The 18390-nt window shown below is 37.4% G+C and overlaps 1 protein-coding gene across 3 annotated transcripts in view; it reads right to left on the bottom strand.

Annotated features, from left to right (window-relative positions):
* The window catches only part of KIF16B (kinesin family member 16B), a 147783-nt gene that overhangs the window by 111526 nt on the left and 17867 nt on the right, over window positions 1-18390 (bottom strand). For all 3 annotated transcript variants that reach the window (XM_072857417.1, XM_072857419.1, XM_072857420.1), the window contains exons 4-11: window positions 13705-13821; window positions 9352-9449; window positions 8738-8847; window positions 7960-8102; window positions 6401-6569; window positions 6075-6206; window positions 3203-3378; window positions 1246-1311 (exon numbers count right to left, since the gene is read on the bottom strand). In XM_072857417.1, coding sequence (XP_072713518.1) covers window positions 1246-1311; window positions 3203-3378; window positions 6075-6206; window positions 6401-6569; window positions 7960-8102; window positions 8738-8847; window positions 9352-9449; window positions 13705-13821 — 1011 coding nt within the window. The remainder of the gene's footprint in view (window positions 1-1245; window positions 1312-3202; window positions 3379-6074; window positions 6207-6400; window positions 6570-7959; window positions 8103-8737; window positions 8848-9351; window positions 9450-13704; window positions 13822-18390) is intronic.

The raw sequence follows: 18390 nt of genomic DNA, 5'->3' as shown, positions 1-18390 counted from the left end.
CCTGCATGTACTACAGAGCTGTAAAAAGCGTTTCTAGCAGAAACTTTGCTTATGGAGTCTACTTTGCAGCTATAGTTCATACTAATACACAGATTTTGTCCATTTTTGTCATGAAGTTTAAAGTATCATTTCACTGAAAAGTATTTCAACATGTCTTTAAAATTGGTATTACCCATGGGAATCCTGAAACGCGCAGACAGATACCATACCAATTACTTAGGTCAAAACAGGATTCTCAAAGCAGTGCATTCATTCTCTAATTGTAAAGGTCTAAGCAGCACCAGTGTAAACCTTACAGTTTAAACCAGCTAAGAAGCCCTTATTTTTTGAAGGCATCACATCTACATTTGATTGGCATCTTGTTGACAATATTCAGAACGAAATATTTGCTGCCATGTAGCTGAATGATTCCAAACACTTTCCTCTCTCCTCTTCCAAAGTCTGAGTAATACTGTTTTTTTAAAAGTTTGCAGTAGCTTTAAAAACAGGCAAGTATACAGAAAAGAATTAACATGGAACGACAGAATAAAGAATGAAAGACTGCAAATTGGAGAAGTGAGAGTACCATTATAGCTATATTCTTTTGGACCCTATGAGCATATCTAAACTGTCAGGGAATTTTTCCCAGCCTCTACACTGGGCTGGATTATTAAAAGAACTTGGTGTGATGCACACCTAGATCTTAGACCCTCCCCAAAAGAGACAGCTAATTAGGCACTGAACATATTGGTACATACCCAATTTAATGACTGAAATTTTCTGAAAACCTACCCCACAAGTTGTTGATTACTTGAAAACATAAAAAAGAGTTGACCATTTTCCCCATAAATCTTCTACTGTATTTTCTACACACTGAATGCTTTGTTGCTGTGATTACTGCTTACCAATTACTCTGATTTAGTGGCTTTTCCCTCCCTATTCTATTTACAAACCTACTTTTTTAGTAAGGCAGGCTGGCCTGGGAACAAATATTTTCATTAAATAGAACTGTTACATAAATATCAAAGATATACTTTCTTCTTAGTTATAACGTTATCTTACATTAGTAGGATAACAAAATTACAAGTTCACGCAGTTGGGTTTGTTTTTTTTTAAAAAAAAGCACCAAGACAATGCTGTTTGGTGGGAGAAAATTTAGTTGTGCATCAAAAAAAAAAAAACCTGAAAGTTACCAACACATTTGCATCCAGACCTCCTTTTCTTTTCTTTTTTTTTAAAAAACTGTTTTCTGAAATTATAACTCACCCTTGCTTCATTCTGCTGAAGCTTTTCTTCCATACTTAAAGCTGTTGGAGAATCCAAGAGTGCAATCTGAAATTGTAAGAAGTAAACATAATCAAGTTTAAAAAAGGAAGGAAAAAAAGTAACAATTTCTGGCAGAATCAAATGAAAGAAATGCAATTGTTCAACTTTTCTGATTATTTAGGATGAAGTATTTTAAACTCCAATATACATCATTTTACCTTGAAATACTGTAAACCAAATCATCAGTCTTGTCAAAGCAGGTATTTCAAATACAAATCATCAGTTTGAGAGTACTATTTTCATTCACTATACACATGGTCACCCACATGCAGACACTGAAACTGGGCACAAGTTTATAACTGGTAGTTCCTGATACATCTATCTTTATATTTCTGTTAAACATGCAAATTTATTATACATTAATAGTTAACCATTTTGCTACAATACATATGCATATTGCTTATCTTGAATAAATATATATTAAGGTAACTGGCCTTAGAAAAGGAAAACTACTACACAACACACACACACACAAGCAGTACTCATTGTTATGTGACCTTCTACACTGAATCTAGCATTATATTTTGGTAACCAGTATCTTCAGTGATCTACAGAAGCATTTGCAATACAATATTCTGGGAATATAAAGGAAAACCACTAAAGAAATTATACAGAGATTTATATTCTACTGTGCATACATAACACCACCTGCTGTTTTACCAACCATCACAAATTCAATTAACTTAAGCAAGTTCTCTATTGTCTCCCACACAGCCATCTATCACATCCTACAACTGAACCAGATTTATTGTGTGATATCCACTGTTTTATAGCTTGGAACTAGGTCAAAGTATTAGATCTTCAAAGGGGTCCAAGTTACATCTACTTTACTAACTCCAAATCAAACCTTATTTCGAAAATAAATTAATTTTCCCCTCCTAAAGAATACAGGAGAAACACAAGTATAATAGTAATAGTATAATAATTCAACCCCATAAAGAGTTTTCTAATTGTTTGTAACAAAACAGAGCTCTCTGCTTCAATCATCTACAGTATTTATTACTGCTTCCAACTGTGGTCCTATCCCCTTTTTCAGCAAATGTTTCATAGCATGAAATCTAGCTGAAGGACTACCCTTCTATTAAAAAAACTCTATGCTGAACTGACATTTCACATTGCACAGCCCATCTCAAATAAAATTAGATAGTTCTAGAAATCAATCTGAAGTATCATTTCAGATACTTCCAAATTGTATTCGCTCAAGTATGAAATCTAGCAGTGCTGAGTGACATTATTTAGAAGAGATGACTGGCCTGAGCCAATTGCATATTCCTTATTGTTAGCTTGGTTTCACCACCCTGGAAATAGAGGAGAAATTAAGCCTAACTGAGCTTGTGCAGCAAATATTTATAGTGGCTAACATTGACAGAAGAACAAGAAAGAGAATCATGCAAAAGGGAAGTATAGCGCGAGACATGTTTTCTTACACCACCACTGAAAATACTTTTACATATGTAGCATGTTACATGCTCTCTAATGTACTGTGCAGCCAAACACAAATAAAATGTATTGTTCAAACCCCTCCATACTCCTACATTTTTATATCTACACATCTTAAATACCTTATACATTCTACTTCTTTCAAGATACTAGATAAAGTACCTCTTCAGTCCATCAGGCTAGCCCCAGGAAATATGTTACTGCTCAGTATCCTTACGCTGTGGTGACTACTTGTTCCACAGCACACTGCAATCAAGCTCTGATTATATTAAGAGAAAGCGAAAAGCTTTGGGATCACAATTTTTCCCCCCTTATGTTAAAAGAGGTAATCTATTGGCCATATGGAAATTGATTCAATCAGGAAAATAATATTCATTCATAGCCTCACAGAGCTTGTTTACTCAAATAGATGTTATAACTCAAGGAAAATTACACATAAATTTCAAGTAAAGCTAACCTGATTCCCTTGAGCAAGCAGGGCTTTTAATCGGGCTATTTCAGCTCTCAGCTCACGGATCAGTTTGACGTTAGGATCCTCATTAATAGTAGGCTTGTTGATGATGTTTTTGGCTCTATTTGCATAGCGAAGTGTACTTAAAGTTTCTCCATAATTGACATCAGCAGGCGAAATAGCTAAGGAGATAAAATCAGAAACAGTTTATCCAGAACCATATGTTTCATTTAGTAAAGTTAGTCTATATTTTAAAAGTCAGATAAACTTAACATGGATGAAGAGACAGGAATGTATGATTAACCAGTACGGCTACAATTTGTTCCAATTCTTCACCTAGCTCCACTGCTTTCATGTCACTGTACCTTTGCTTAAGTAAACACTGTATTATAATAGCATATTAGAATAATCAGGTCCAACAATCAAGCATTGTAAAGAAATCTTGCTGTCAATCTGCTTAACATTTACATTTCTCTGGTAAGCATAAACATCCTATACGAATACTTTACAGGCTTTCTTGCAATTTTTTTACAAGAACAGTGGGAAAAATTGTGAGTATTTTGTAAGTATCAATGTAATCATTGAATGGAAAAGTCATTTCAGGTAAAAAAAACCAGTAGGTTCAGACCAAGTTTTGAAGGGAAATTAAACAGCATTCCAACAAAAAGCAGACATGAAAACCAAAACAAGGGAAGAGCTTCTGTAATTTACAAACCTAGCTGTTCTGCCGAGCTGCAGGCATCTGGCAGCACACAGAACTGTTACCTATCCGATGCATCAAGAGAAACCAGTATTATTTTTACAGGCAACTTAACCAGGAAAAACAACGGAGTTCAAATAAAAGTGCTAATGCTATCCCTCACTTAATTTTCCTAACAATATACTAGATGTTCCCAATTAAAAAGATAATTACTGCATCCAAATAGATGAGCAAAAACACAGAAGAGAACACCATACAGAAATTACGAGGGACCAGACACCTTAATAATCAAACTGAACAAGAGACCCAGCGAATCAGACAATGAAAACACCTGAAAAGGTAATCAAGTAACCAAAATATTCTGCCTTTCCTCATTCTCTCAACAGTAATAAATATTCTTTTTGTGGTAGAGACTCCCTGAATTAGGGGAGATGCACTTGGCAACAGACTATGCTTCCCCTAGCTCACACTAACACTTCCCTACTTTATCTACTGTCTCTTCTCTGCTACTCAATTATTCTCTTTCTGGAAGGATGTTACAATACATTAGAGAAATATGACAAATCAGAATTGGATGTATTTTTGTAAGAGTCTTTCCTATAGTTTGAGATGCTCTTCCTGCTTTTTTTGTGTTTAGTTACAGAAAAGGCAGGCCAAATGTATCCGGACAGCTTGTCAGGCTCTGTTAGGCAATTCAGCTACATCACCAGTAGAGTTACTGCTGGAGAAAAGATCAACCATCAGGGCTCTGCCTAGCAGAAGCACCGTTAATAGATGAGAAAGTAGCAGAAAAAGCAGCTGGGCGCTGTAATCATTAGGCACTGAAAGCTCACTGCATTTCTAAAACTTTTCTTCTCAATCCCCCTGTCAACCCCCCCCCCCCCCCCCAAAAAAAAAACCACCAACCCCACAAGTTACTCAACCACGTAACTGAAAGAAAGCATCAAGAAGAAAGATGCCAGCACAGTGTTACTTAAACAGCCAGAAAACCAAAGCAGAGGCTGGTCCAAGATCCAATTTTGGTACTACTACAATCAGCCTGAGGAAAGAAAGTGGCATGGATTCCAAAAACATCCCCAAAATCATCCAAAGGAAATGGTGGTATCCAGAGAATTTGACTGTAACAAAGCGATGGAAGAACCAGAATTTGATCCAATGCATTTTATTCCCTTGTTTCTGCTCTACCACCATTCCCAAGAGAGGACTGCATCAGTTATACTGCATTTCATTTGAGCAGGAAAGAGTGAGAGAAATTTCAGAGCTGCTCTTCTCACACCTTACAGCTCCAACATTCAAAATCCTCCCCTCCCATTAAACATCCTCCCAGCTTCACTTGGGGTTTTTTGGGAATTGAATTCCCATTCCAATCTGTTGAAAAACCTGCGATGTATATGCCATAGGTAGGTTTTTAAACCAAGCGATCCTTACAGAGCTTCCTGCAGGTAGAAAGAAAACTCTAAGAAAAGTTACCCAAGACGACTGATCATAAATAATTAAATTTAGAAAAAAAATTTAAAATACTGTGTGCATTCAAAAAGTCGGTTAAATAAAAATTACAGTCTTACCCACTTAATGTCAAAAAAGACCAGGTTGTTTCTGCTACTAATGCAACAAAAAACAGCACAGTTTTGGAAAAGCAAACTGATTCACACATCAGTATTGACTAGATGCACAAAGCTGGATTTTTTTTCTTTTACTGGGGATCAAAGTCTGCAACCTGGGGAGGAGAGGCGTAAGGGGAGAGAAGTACAAGACTTTATCTAGGTCCAAGTTTGAGCATTTACCATGCGTAACAGAGCTGTCTGGAACGCAAATGAACCTCAAGAATAAACAGGAACTATTACTTGAAGTTTAACTGGTCAGATGAGCTAATCATTACACTGTGCACGTGTCAAAGAAACACAGTGGTCAGGTAGATGTTAGTGTAAATGCAAGCACTTAGGCACATACATTGGGATGATCCTTACTTATGCAAACAAATGTCTAAAGACTGTACGTAGACAATCTGGATGCCTTGTTACATTTGTGTAACAAGATATGATTTGATTAATACAGATATGATTAATACGTGTAAACAACATTCTGCCTTAACAAAGCATCTGGAACCTAAATATTTACAGCCTCTTCTATTAAGCATGAACTGTTCAGGATGCAAAAAAGTAATTTAAAAACACTTACTGGCAATCATTATAGTTTTAGAGTTTCCTCCTAGGCTATCTTTTAACAGCCAAGTCAACACAGAGTCCCTGTAAGGCACAAATACTTGTTTCTTCTTTGAAAGAGGATTTGTTGCATCCTGAGATAAATCAGCTGTGATGTGAAAGTAAGGGAAAAAAAAAAGGCAATTATGTATTTTCACTAATTTTCAAAAACAGTATGCATTAGGCCACTATTTGTGTAAGTAAAAATGAACAGAAGTGTAAGTAAACAAACAGAAAGGTATTTAATGACTAAAAAAAAACCACACCACCCAAAATGGACAAGCACAAAAACCAGAGACTTACCTAAGGCAGAAATTACATTTCCCAGAGTAACTAGAGATTTATTAATATTCCCTCCTTCCTTTAATCTAACCCCTGTGGCACCGGTGGCATCTGCTCTCTCACTTCCAGCAAGATCTACCAAATGAATCTTGCTAACAGTTTCACAAGGCATTTCAGAATCAAATTTAGCCTACAGGAAAAAAAAAAAACCACACACACAAAAAAAGTATGTTAAGCTACAAAATTCTGAAATTTACTGAATCCAACTTAGTGGCCTTTTTCATGTCATGATTGAATTTAACTTGTTTACAATAGCAGAGCTTCAGAAGACAGCTGTATTAGAGGTGCCACAGAAAGGCATTTGATCATGAATTGCTGCATAACTCCCACACAAGTAGTTACTTCTTTAAATTGCAGTATTTGCAACTTTCTATCCACTTATGCACATGCACTGACAACTGTGAATTGGTATTTACATGATGCACAGTGAACATGTGCTGCATTCATTTTATTAAGCTTTCAACATTTATATTATATTTATATTTAGCTTTCAACAAGTTAAAGCATACACAGACACATTTACACTCAATTTCTCCCCCTGCCTCCAAGTTCCAGTAAGTAGCAATTGCAATTTTATTCTACGATTTTAACTGAGGCTTCCTCCCAATTTTTATCTTAATTAATATAAATCAACTCAGATTGCCCTGTTTCAAACTTTCTTCTACTTTTACAGTACAATAGTAGAACAAAACCTTTTGCTACCTGCCTCTCATCCTCTTCCGAAAGTTTTGCAATGAGCAATTCATCAGCAGTGAACAGCTGGTGCACGGGATTTTGTGTGTGTGTTTTTGGGGGGAGACATGCAAAGTTCTGTCAGGAGAGCAAACCACCTCTATGCTACCTTTTCTTCATCTAGCAGGTTATCTGTGGACTGTCTAAAAAGCACCCCAAAAACAACGATGAGGAGCGGGAGGCATTAGAAAATGAGTTTACTACATATAAACAAAAAGATCACTATGCTCTGAGAAAACGTGTTAAAGCTCTCCATTATTCCATCAGTAAATCAAGGAATACAAATAGGTTTCCAATAGTAACAGATGAAGAACCAGCAAGAAAACACTCAGAAAACATTTCTACACTCTACAATTTGGGCCATGGAGACAGGTTTTTTTGTAAACCTTGGATAACATCAGAGCATAAAAAGTAGCCCATGTTCAGCTCTGGCTGAAGTCTCACACAACATGCTCCTCACCCACTCCCCCTGTCACAGCAGCATCGTGAAACACACGGGCACTGGTCACTGTTATTCAGCCTGAACTCCCAATGATTATCTCCTCAAAATCTATTAAATATCACTTGAAGTAATCACATCACACTGTAAATTTTAAAGATTATAATCACTGATAAACATATTTATAATTCTCAAAACAGTATTTTCACACTCTTAACTTTCCTTATCACAAGACAACAACATAGTCATTATCTACCCATACTTGCTTATTTGACAACCTTATTTTTTAATTATCATATGAATTATTGAATGTCAACACATATTAAAACAGGGGGGTTTGTTTTTTTACCTGAGTGAAATTGATTGTGAAAATGGCATGCGATCTGCTACTGACATCATTCATTCCAGTTGCAGCCGTCGTTCTATTTATATTTCCTGCATCCATAAGTTCCTCTACATCAGTATAATTTTGCACTAAATGTTTAGACAAATCTAAAGAAAAGCAGAGTGTTACAGTATGCTCACACACTGCACTTGATTTTCTTTACAAAAAGATTCAAATTACCCTCACTACTGCAAAGTATTGCTGCAATTAGTGTTTATTGCCATACTTGTTTATTGCTTAAGGAAAGGAATGAGGCCTCATGGGAACAATGGAGAACTTACACATTTACAGTAAATTAAGAAAAAAAATGTGCAATCTTACTAAAGTATTTAGTGCAGTAACATAAGCATAATCTCTCAAAAGACAGGAACCTTCCCTGGCAGAGGATGGATTAAGATAATTAGATCCTAATAGGTTCTTTCCATCTAAACATTAAAGATTTATAAATTATAGTCAACAAATTCTTAAAAAAAATTGCATCTCAATATTAATTTAAAAATGTGTTCTAAATTTACAGATAAAAACTGTATGTATAATAATCTTAAAATTGGGAAAACAAGTGGGGATACAAACTGAGAGGCTATTCTCCTTTAATGCTTTTGATTAATAATCAAAGGATAGCACTGTATCCATCATCTTTTATATTTTAAAAGGTAAAAATGCCCTATGCAATTAGACATGACATTTTAAAATACATAAAGGTAATAAAATATCCAGTGCAAAACACTGAAACTGTTTTTACCCTCAACATACGGCCCTTCTTTTGGATGTTCTCGTATTCGTAAATTATTAGTTTTTGATGATTTCCGTCTGAGAAGATCTCTCACACGTTCATTATAAATTTCCAGATAACTGAAAGAAAAAGGATTAGAACACCACTGACTGATTTGAGTCTTGAAAAAAAAGGAAAGGCATGTTAACACTGTGTTTGAAAGCAAGATGCCTGGAGAAGCAAATGGATCCAGAGTTGGCTTAAGATAGTAATGACTACAGTGTACTTGTATCATAAGGAAAAAAGCCAAAAAGCAAGAAGTAGAAAGGAAGCAGACATTAGCAAGATCAAGAGCTCCTAATGTCAGTCTGAAATAAAGAGTAAAAATAAGGAAGATGCTGTCTAGTAGCAAAGGCATTTTCACTATCATTTAAATAAAGCAAAATGCACAGCTGTTGGATTGAAGTTAGAAGTATTGCACATTTTGACTATGACTGCCAACAAAAATCAATTATAGGACTGAGGCCAAGCATGGAAAGTTATTTGAAAAACACACACTTTTCTCAGAGATAGTAAGTGAAACAGGGTGGCTGTAACTGAAACAAGCTTGATAACCAGCAAAGTATTAACACGCCAAGACCTACCTGACTTCTGTTCGAAAGGATGCCTCATTCCGCTTTGTTTTTTCACTTATTTTGCTGAATAATCCTTCACAAATTCGAGGTATTAACCCTGCATCACCCTGCAATAACAACAATTCTTATTTCCAAACCTATATATGCATGCACGATGTATTTTGAAACATAAAACCCACAATCACTAGTGAAGAGTTCCAACATCCAAAAAAGGGGAAAAATGAAAACTTCTCAGCAAATACTTTCTTGTCCTTTGTTTACCTGCGGTCATCTTGCCATGTTAACCCTCGTGTGTGTGTTGGAGCATATATACTAGCTGTAATTCTTTGCTATTGGGATACATTTCATCCCTCTCACTTAGTTCAAAGAGTCCCAACTGCTTAAGGCAGAAACTGGCTGCCCAGAGCAACATGTGAACTGCCTTATCTCAATACGATCTTTTCTAACTTCTCCTTCTACCTCATTTCACTACGGACTTGGCAACATCTGCAGAGAATGGGACAAGAGTGATACACATGCATACATGAGTCATTCTCATTCAAACCCCCAATCCCCAGCTCACAGTCCTTCCTGTCTTGAAAGATGCAGTAGGTCCTCTGGATAAATTAGCATGCAATAACAAAATTAAAACGACATTCACTGTATCCCATAATGCAGCCAAATTAAATTTGATATTTAACTTCTGAATGCTCGACTCGGCAGTTAAAGAGTTTTTATGCATAAAGTGCTTGGTCGATTTAATAAAGCAAACTGAAAAAACCTATTCCTTCTCACAGATCCCTACAGACTATGTGGTTTACTAGCAGGGCTGCAACTATCCATTACAAGGTCCTCGCCAGTTCAGCTAACACAGCAGCCAGCAGCAGCAGGATGTCATCTTCTCATTTAAGCTGGCACTTGAGAATTGAGTCTCATCCCAGTAAGGCTGCTGCTCCACCACTGATGTCAAACACGTGTCAGACTGTGAGGCAGCAGCTAACACTGCTGAGATTTCCAGAGACTTAGCATGCAGCTCTCCTCTTCCCATTGCTCCAGGGAGACGCCTTTCCAGCCAAGCAGCGAGGCAGTAAGTCGAAGCCAGGGCTTTCCCCAGCAGGAGAGTGCCATGCAGCTCTGGTCTCAGCTGACAAGGGGCTGCTTGCTCCCAGCTGCCCCATTCCCACTGAGTCTGATTAGATAGATGACCAACTACCTGCTGAGCACACCTCCTCCCCACCACTTGAGGAAGACAGCAGCTAACACTCCTTCAGAGCTGAAATGAGTGAACGTGGCTCCCAGGAACAAAGGGAGAGGACATATACATACAGATGAGCTTTGGGCTCAGAGCTGCAAACTCTGAAGTAGCTTACAAAACAGTCTGTCAGCTACAATTTGCCTCCAGTCCAAAAACGCATGAGAGATTTCATGCAATGGACTAATTCTGTGCACCACTGAGGCAAGAAATGTTCTTGCTTAAGGTTAGGGGCCTTGTAATTAAGCAGGAGGCAACTTAGGTCAAACCAGACCAAACATCCAATGTGTGCACAGCCCAGGCACTCCAGGCACCCAAGCGAGTTTGCCTGGTGGGATTCTACAGATATCTGGCAGCAGGAAAACACGAAGACAGTGGACTACTCTGCACCAGGCTCTGGCAGGGTGAGTGTTCCACGAGCAAAGATTTCTCTTCTACTTCGACCCCCACATAAAATTTGACCCGTTTTGCCCAAGCCCACTCCAGTCTGCTCCTGTGCTGGTCCCCTCTGTCCTCATTCTTCAGCTTCCTGATGCATTCTCTGTCCCAGCAATCCTCCTCCAGGTGCCAACTCTGAGCTCCTCTTCCTATTTCCTTTGCCCAGATGTAATTCCCGATTCATCATCCAGTCTCTTTTTTTAATCATATTCTATCCCTCCATTCTGCCCTTTTCCTGCTTCTTCCTCCTCTTAATCGGAGCCTCTCTGTCCTTCTCAAACCAGGCTTCATTCTTTGAAATAATCTATTCTCTCCTTCTATCATACCTAGCCCTTCACCTGATTGCACCTTGGTTAAAAAAAAAAACAAAACACCACACCCCTAGATAGAGGGATAAACTTGCAGCTTAATCAGGCTTTTTTTGAGACAGTTGCCTTTGGTAACAGAGGATGAACCCTTCCCAATATGTATCAATCTCTACTCCAGATAAAGTGTCAAGATTCAGTGTTGGAATTTCCCCCACACTTTTTTCTTTTTTAAACACAGGAAGAGGAAAAAGTAAGACTTTTCTTTCATCTCATGCTTGGAAACACCTGAACAATTTTAATTAAAGCTTAAGGAAAAAACATGAAAGATCCATCACAAAGTTTTAGGCAAGTCATTAGTGTCTGACATAATTTAGCAACTGCGAAGAGAGTCTTAAAATAGGAAATACTAGCTCTAATTGAGTAACTTCAACCATAGCAATATAGTGATGAGAAAGGAAGAACACACAGTTCCCAGCATATTTCATCAGTAAAATATACATCTTACAGAATGTATACTCTTTACTGGGAACTATATTTAAACATTTTCACCGTTTTCACTCCCTACAGCTCCAGGGCAGGATCAACTACATCTTTGACAGTTTTTTTCCGGGTTACAGAGTTTCCAGTCATGGAAATCCGTAGAACCAAAATAGGTAGTTCACTCCAGAGCTGAATTTTCTGATTAAAAGCCTGTTTTCCTCCTGTACTACCTAACCAGAAAACTCCTTATTGCAATTCAAATGTACTGTTTCTTAGACATCTACCTTGGACATAGGGAACAAATTATTCCCTTCCTTTCTGCAGCAGCCTTTCACATCTTGGAAAACTTTTGTTCCTCCACCGTCTTCCTTCCTCTGCGTATGCAAGTCTGACTTTCCTGATAGATCGTATTTTATAGATCTCTGATAATTTCAGTATCTCTGCTCAACACTTATTCTAGCTGGTCCACATATTTTTTGAAATGATTGCTGCACACAGTATTGCAGAAGCAGCCTTCCAGAGCCAAGAACAGCACATATTGAAAGCAAAATGAGAATAGAATTCATACTTTTTAAGGAGAAGTAGGTAAAAAAGAAAATTTATTTCCAATTCAAGTTTTCTTATAGCACTGTAGTCTCTCTGACAGGGCCATCAATTTTCAAGCATTTAACTTGGCAGCTGAGTATATTTTATACATGCTCTGTACAAAGCCAGATTAAAGTATTTATGTATCATGGCAAGAAGATTAGACCTTTATTATTGAATAGTGTCAAACAAACTTCAGCACCTATTCATTTGCAAAATGTCTTGATGATTACGGTCATTACATATAGTGAGGCAGTCTCATAAAAATGTCACTTTTATAAATTTCTGAAATAGAAATCCACATCTAGGTCATAAGATCTTTTCTGGTTACAAAAGTCTATTCTGCTTACCATATTGAAGTTAAATATAAAGCTACTTATCTGTGACAACTGAAAGAAAAAGATTTACAGCTAAGTTACTCTCCTAAGCAAAGAGGAGGTGCAAAGTGGCCAATCTTACTACATTTCAAAAGAGTGATCTATCTAAGGAAGGACAAGTGGGAATATTCCCCTTTTCAATTCTGCTGGGAGAAGACGTGCTGTATTTTTTTTCCCCAAGGATTTAAGGAGAATGAAGCCTGGAGATTGCCTTGCAAACAGGCTTCATCAGTCGGCCTGTTTAAACTGCTCCACTCCCAACAGGTTAGTGGGTTCTTTCTGTCCTTGGGCAGTCATGGAAGCAACTGCAAGACACTGCTCCTGTCCTTCACTCTCAAACTGCCAAATGCCCCTCCTACCATGCCTTCCTCTTCCAGGGTCTTCGCTGCAGTGCTCAACAGGACTTAATCCTTAAAATTAAAGTTACTGTATCATCTCATAATGGTTTGCTGAAACTTACATTTACCAACTCGCATCCCCAGTTTCTATTCCTCACTTGATAGCCTTCTCTAAACAGGGGAGTCAAGGACCTATTTTAATCTTCTGACCCTTCAAAAGAGATCTAAAAAACAGATCTCTTCAGAAGGAGCTGATCATTCATGTTCTCAAAATCAGTATCTTCTTTTGTGTCTCGAGTTGGGCGTAGAAAATCAGCGGTAACATTTGAAATTTTTTGTTTTGTTAAAGAACAAAAATTATTGCTTTTTGTCCAACATAACAGAGTATCACTTAAAGACACTTCTTCCAACTGTAAATATCTACCTATAAAAGAAACAGCTTCTAAACCCTCTGATTACTACTAGAAGGTATGATACATGGGGGGGGGTCAGTCGCACACAGGCAGGATCAGCAATAATAATTCCATAAAAATGTGCTCTTGCAATAGCATAATTTCAATGCATTGCTACACAATAGAAATGTACATTTGCAAAATACAACATACCGCATTTCCCATCATGGTGTAGGACTTCCCAGATCCGGTCTGTCCATATGCAAAAATACAAGCATTATAACCTTCAAAAGCAGATTTAAGCACATCTGTACCAAGATTTTTGAAAACCTAAAAACAAAGAAAGTTTTTTAAGACAACAGAAGCTTGGGGGAAAAAAGTTGTCATCAGTCCAGCATGGCAAATATGAAACAATAAACTACACAATATAAGCTATTGGCATCAACCAATGATATTTACTATAGGATAGGAAATTAGTACTTCAAATAAAATACTAGATTTTACTACCATATTTAGTTTACAGCACTGCAACAGTATATTTTCTACTTCTTTTTTTTGTCAGAGATCTACTTCACATGCAGAAGTAAAAAAAAAAAAAAAAAAACAACCAAAAAAACGTTCCCTTCTTTCTATATCTCCAATTTCCTTCAGCTCATCTCAGATACTTCATTCACTTTTCCTTATTGTTAATATCTACTCACTTTTTGTTTCTTTGCCAACTCTCCATGTTTTGCAAATATCCAGCCTTCTCAAAAGGAAATGTTTCAGTGATCCTGTCAGTTTCTTGATTTGTGTTTTTGGAGGGTTTTATTTGGTTGGTTTTGGTTTTTTGTTTTAACCAAGTGTAAGAAAATGGACCATTTTTTTCTCCCTATTTCCTCCCTAACTGGCTTTTACATACCAATACTTTTTAGGCTAGCAAACATGGAAACATGTTTTCTATATGGTTAGTGACCGTCTTTCCTCAGCTAGCCCCTTCTCTTTTGCCCTCAACATTTACCTCTGAAACTGGTAATGCACTTCCCTCCACATCCCATAATATGGGGGGCTGTTCTCACCTACTAAGTTCAGCTATCAGCAGATGCCTTCATCACCTTCCTCTGCAGTACCACCTCCAGCATCCCTCCCAGATTTCTGACCTTTAATTATCATTACTCTTCATTTCCATCCATACCCCCACTGGCGCAGCTTCTCTCTCAATGAAACTATACATCTGGGTCTCCCAGTCCAAACATGATTTTCAAAAATCTCATAGACGCTTCATGTAATTTGGCTACTAGTCTGTAGTACATGTGATTTAAATTAACCAAGGTGTACAAGTCATTATTAATAGTGAATGGCACACATACAGTATAATCATGCCAGTGCTACAACAGAGGAGTGCTGGGTAATTTCTTTAATCATTAATGCTCAGTTGCAAGCATGCCTTTGGAATACTTAACTTGACCTTCCCTTGAGCAAAGGAGTTACAATGCTGTAATCTGTTATACTTCTCAAAGAGGAAGAGTATAAAGATCAGCCAAAGCACAATTTCCCTTTTGCTTGTCATTTGAAAAGGAGCATCTCAGCTGAATTCTCCCTCCTGAGTAACTGCTCCTTTATTTTTTCCCCTCTTTTCCCTTTCTCTATGTCCAAGTTTCTACCTCACCATCTGGACCAAGTTTTTATACACTATTGTTTTGTCTGCATTTTGTCTTTTACAGATTTGTTTATACCTTGCGAAGTGGTTTGAGGTAGTACATAGGATAGACAGCTACAGTCAGTGTTGTCTGAGGCTTAGCACACGTCGTTAGGATGGGACTTCATCAGAACCAAAAGACTGGGACACCGGTTTGTCATAAAAGGGCAGTAAATTCATCAAAATTCTATGTGTTTCTCTTCCATGTATACAAACTAAGTAGTTTGATGGTAAATTGCCACTCCCACTCTAATTTTTTTAATACTAAAGCATATTTTGTATCTACAAAGCATGTTAATGGGGCATGTAGTATTAGACAGACTTCCATTTATTATTTGTCTGCCTTTCAACAGGAAAAATATAACAATCACGAACAAAGCACACTAGGCAACCACATTACCAACAATCAAGATCAATTTTATTCCATGGAAAGATGAATGTGAATGAAAGACACCCTTCTTCTATGCCACTGGTGCAGTAAACTGGAAATTCTGCAGCAACTTGATAAGAGCTTAACTACAAAGTCTTCCAATTAAATATTAAATTAATAACACAAGCAAAACAATAGCTTGTGCAGCATCTGTTTAGAAATTGCACTCCCATGGTTTGAAAACTCCTTTTGTTTTCAATGTGCTGCACACAGGGACAACAATATTTTTGTGGCTGAGCAAAAGAGGTGTCATGGTTTAACCCCAGTCAGCAACCAAGCACCACGCAGCTGCTTGCTCACCCTTCCCCCCAGTGGGATGGGGGAGAGAACCTGAAGAGCATAAGTAAGAAAACTTGTGGGTTGAGATAAGAACAGTTTAGTAATTGAAATAAAATAAAATAATAATAAGAAGAAATTGTAACAGAGAGAGAGAGAGAGAGAGACAGGGAGGGAGGGAGGGAGAGATAAAACCCAGGAAAAACAAGTGATGCAACTGCTCACCACCCGCTGACCGATGCCCAGCCCGTCCCCGAGCAGCAATCGCTGCCCCCCAGCCAACTCGCCCAGTTCATGTACTGAGCATGACTCCATATGGTATGGAATAGCCCTTTGGCCAGTTTGGGTCAGCTGTCCTGGCTGTGCCCCCTCACAGCTTCTTGTGTACCTGGCAGAGCATAGGAAGCTGGAAAGTCCTTGACCAGTGTAAGCACTGCTTAGCAACAGCTAAAACATCTCTGTATTATCAACACTATTCTCATACTAAATCCAAATCACAGCACTATACCAGCTACTAGGAAGAAAATTAACTCTATCCCAGCCAAAACCAGGACAAGAAGTTAGCATTCTTGCCAGTACGGATGAAAGAGACAGCCTGGGGTTGTGGGACACACTGTAATAGCAGAATATTGAACGTGGACATCTAAGTCATGTTTAGGATTTATTGTTAGCATCCTATTACTACGAACCATAAAGCTCACAGCTTTAAAAAAAAAAATCATTGCTCAAGGCTGCTGCAGAGATCCCTATATGGGCATATTTTTTTTTTTCCCCTACAAGCTCCTGACATGGGCGACATACTGATCTTGCCTCAACCTGACCCACTCTGAAACAAAGGCAAAATGGCACCAATAAGGAAAAAAAAAAAAAGGAAAACTTAATTTATCACTTGTATGTTGTGTTAATGTCCAATTTCCACATATAACTTGGATATCCATTTATATTAATTCAAATTTCCTTTGCAAATGGCTGTTTTAACAAGAGTTAACTTCATTATTTCACAGCACATTCAGATTCTGGAAAAAACCTGCATTGCAACAGCAACAGCCTAACAACACAATAGACTCTCTTCCTGGGATTCCTCTAATGAGGTCTTGCCTAACATAGATTTCCAGAAGTATCTAACATCAGGTAAAGAAACAGCTACCTAAAGGATCCAAGAACTAAATATCCATAAACCTAAGCCACAGTCGGTGCTTAAGAAGAATTTCTACAGCTACCTTTATAGTACATTTTGCAGACTTTTCCAAATATGCATTGACACATCACTAATACTGTTTTATGGAGATGTACTCATCTGTATCAGGAAGAACTGAGAATATGGTAATCAGTTATCACTGAGCATTACATGCATTTTCAAGAACCTAAGTAATATTAAACTGAGACCCTAATCGATTTGTATGAGCAAACTTAAGGCAATCATTTGTTGCATCTGCAGAACCACAACCAAAAATCTCAAGCTTCAGTTCAAATTGGAGCAGAAAAATACATGATCAAAGCTGCTTTAATTAAAATAAATAAATAACTCTCTGCATGCTCAACTTCAAGCATTTGCTAAAGTTCTAGTAAAGCCATATGGCCTGAACTACCTGCTTAAAGACATCCACTAGAAACTAGGGTTCCAATCATTGCGCTCAAATACACTACTTCTTGAATTTGCCACAGTGCTAAAGTAATTAGGGTATTTCTACTTCAACACCCAAATAAATGTATACTTCTTAATATTACAGAGAATATAGCAAAAACTGTGTTACTTAAAAAGAACATCATCAAGAAATAACAATCCAGAAAGTTTAAGAATATACATGATCAAATGTTTGGATTAAACACTAACTAATAACTCAGTGAAATAAAGAAAGAAGCTTTCAGAAAAGAGGACCTACCGCTTACACTGATGGTTAAATAGAAATTTCAATTATAAATTCCCTATCAAACAATGAACTCATTATATATAATGGCAAAGCTTGTCCTTCTCATAAATATTTAAAATTGGCTTCAACTTATTGTTTATTATTAGTTTTAATTCTGAGGCTTTTTAGGATTAGCCACACCAATATCCCTGATTTGGGGGGGGGTTACAGAATAGATGAGGTACACACCAAAAAGGTATGTATCCAACTGGATTACAGGATATTCTGCAAACCCTTGCATTATTTTAAGGGGAAATAAATCCTCTAACTTTGAGCTTAGAGCATCCCAAGTTCCACAAAACCAAACAAGAAGATAGCAACCACAAAACACTAGAATTTTACTTAATAAATTTATTTGGGAATGTGAAATAGCAAAAAGGTTCAACGTTCACATGAAATGTGAGGTCAGGGAGGGTCTATCTGTTTGTCGAAATAATGCCTATAGCTCTGAGTTTGATTTTCTGAGTGTGCAGGAAGAAAGGCAGTTTTGTCCTTTCCTAAGCTGAATACTCAAGGTGAAAGAAGAATCTTCTTCAATGTGCACCAAGACTTTTGGACAAAAAAAGCCCACTTCAACCAGATAAGAAGAATGTTTCTGTCTAAGT

The sequence above is a fragment of the Ciconia boyciana genome, chromosome 3 (assembly GCF_034638445.1).
Source record: "Ciconia boyciana chromosome 3, ASM3463844v1, whole genome shotgun sequence".
NCBI classification, from domain to species: Eukaryota; Metazoa; Chordata; class Aves; order Ciconiiformes; family Ciconiidae; genus Ciconia; species Ciconia boyciana.
This window is presented reverse-complemented; position numbering and strand designations above follow the sequence as displayed.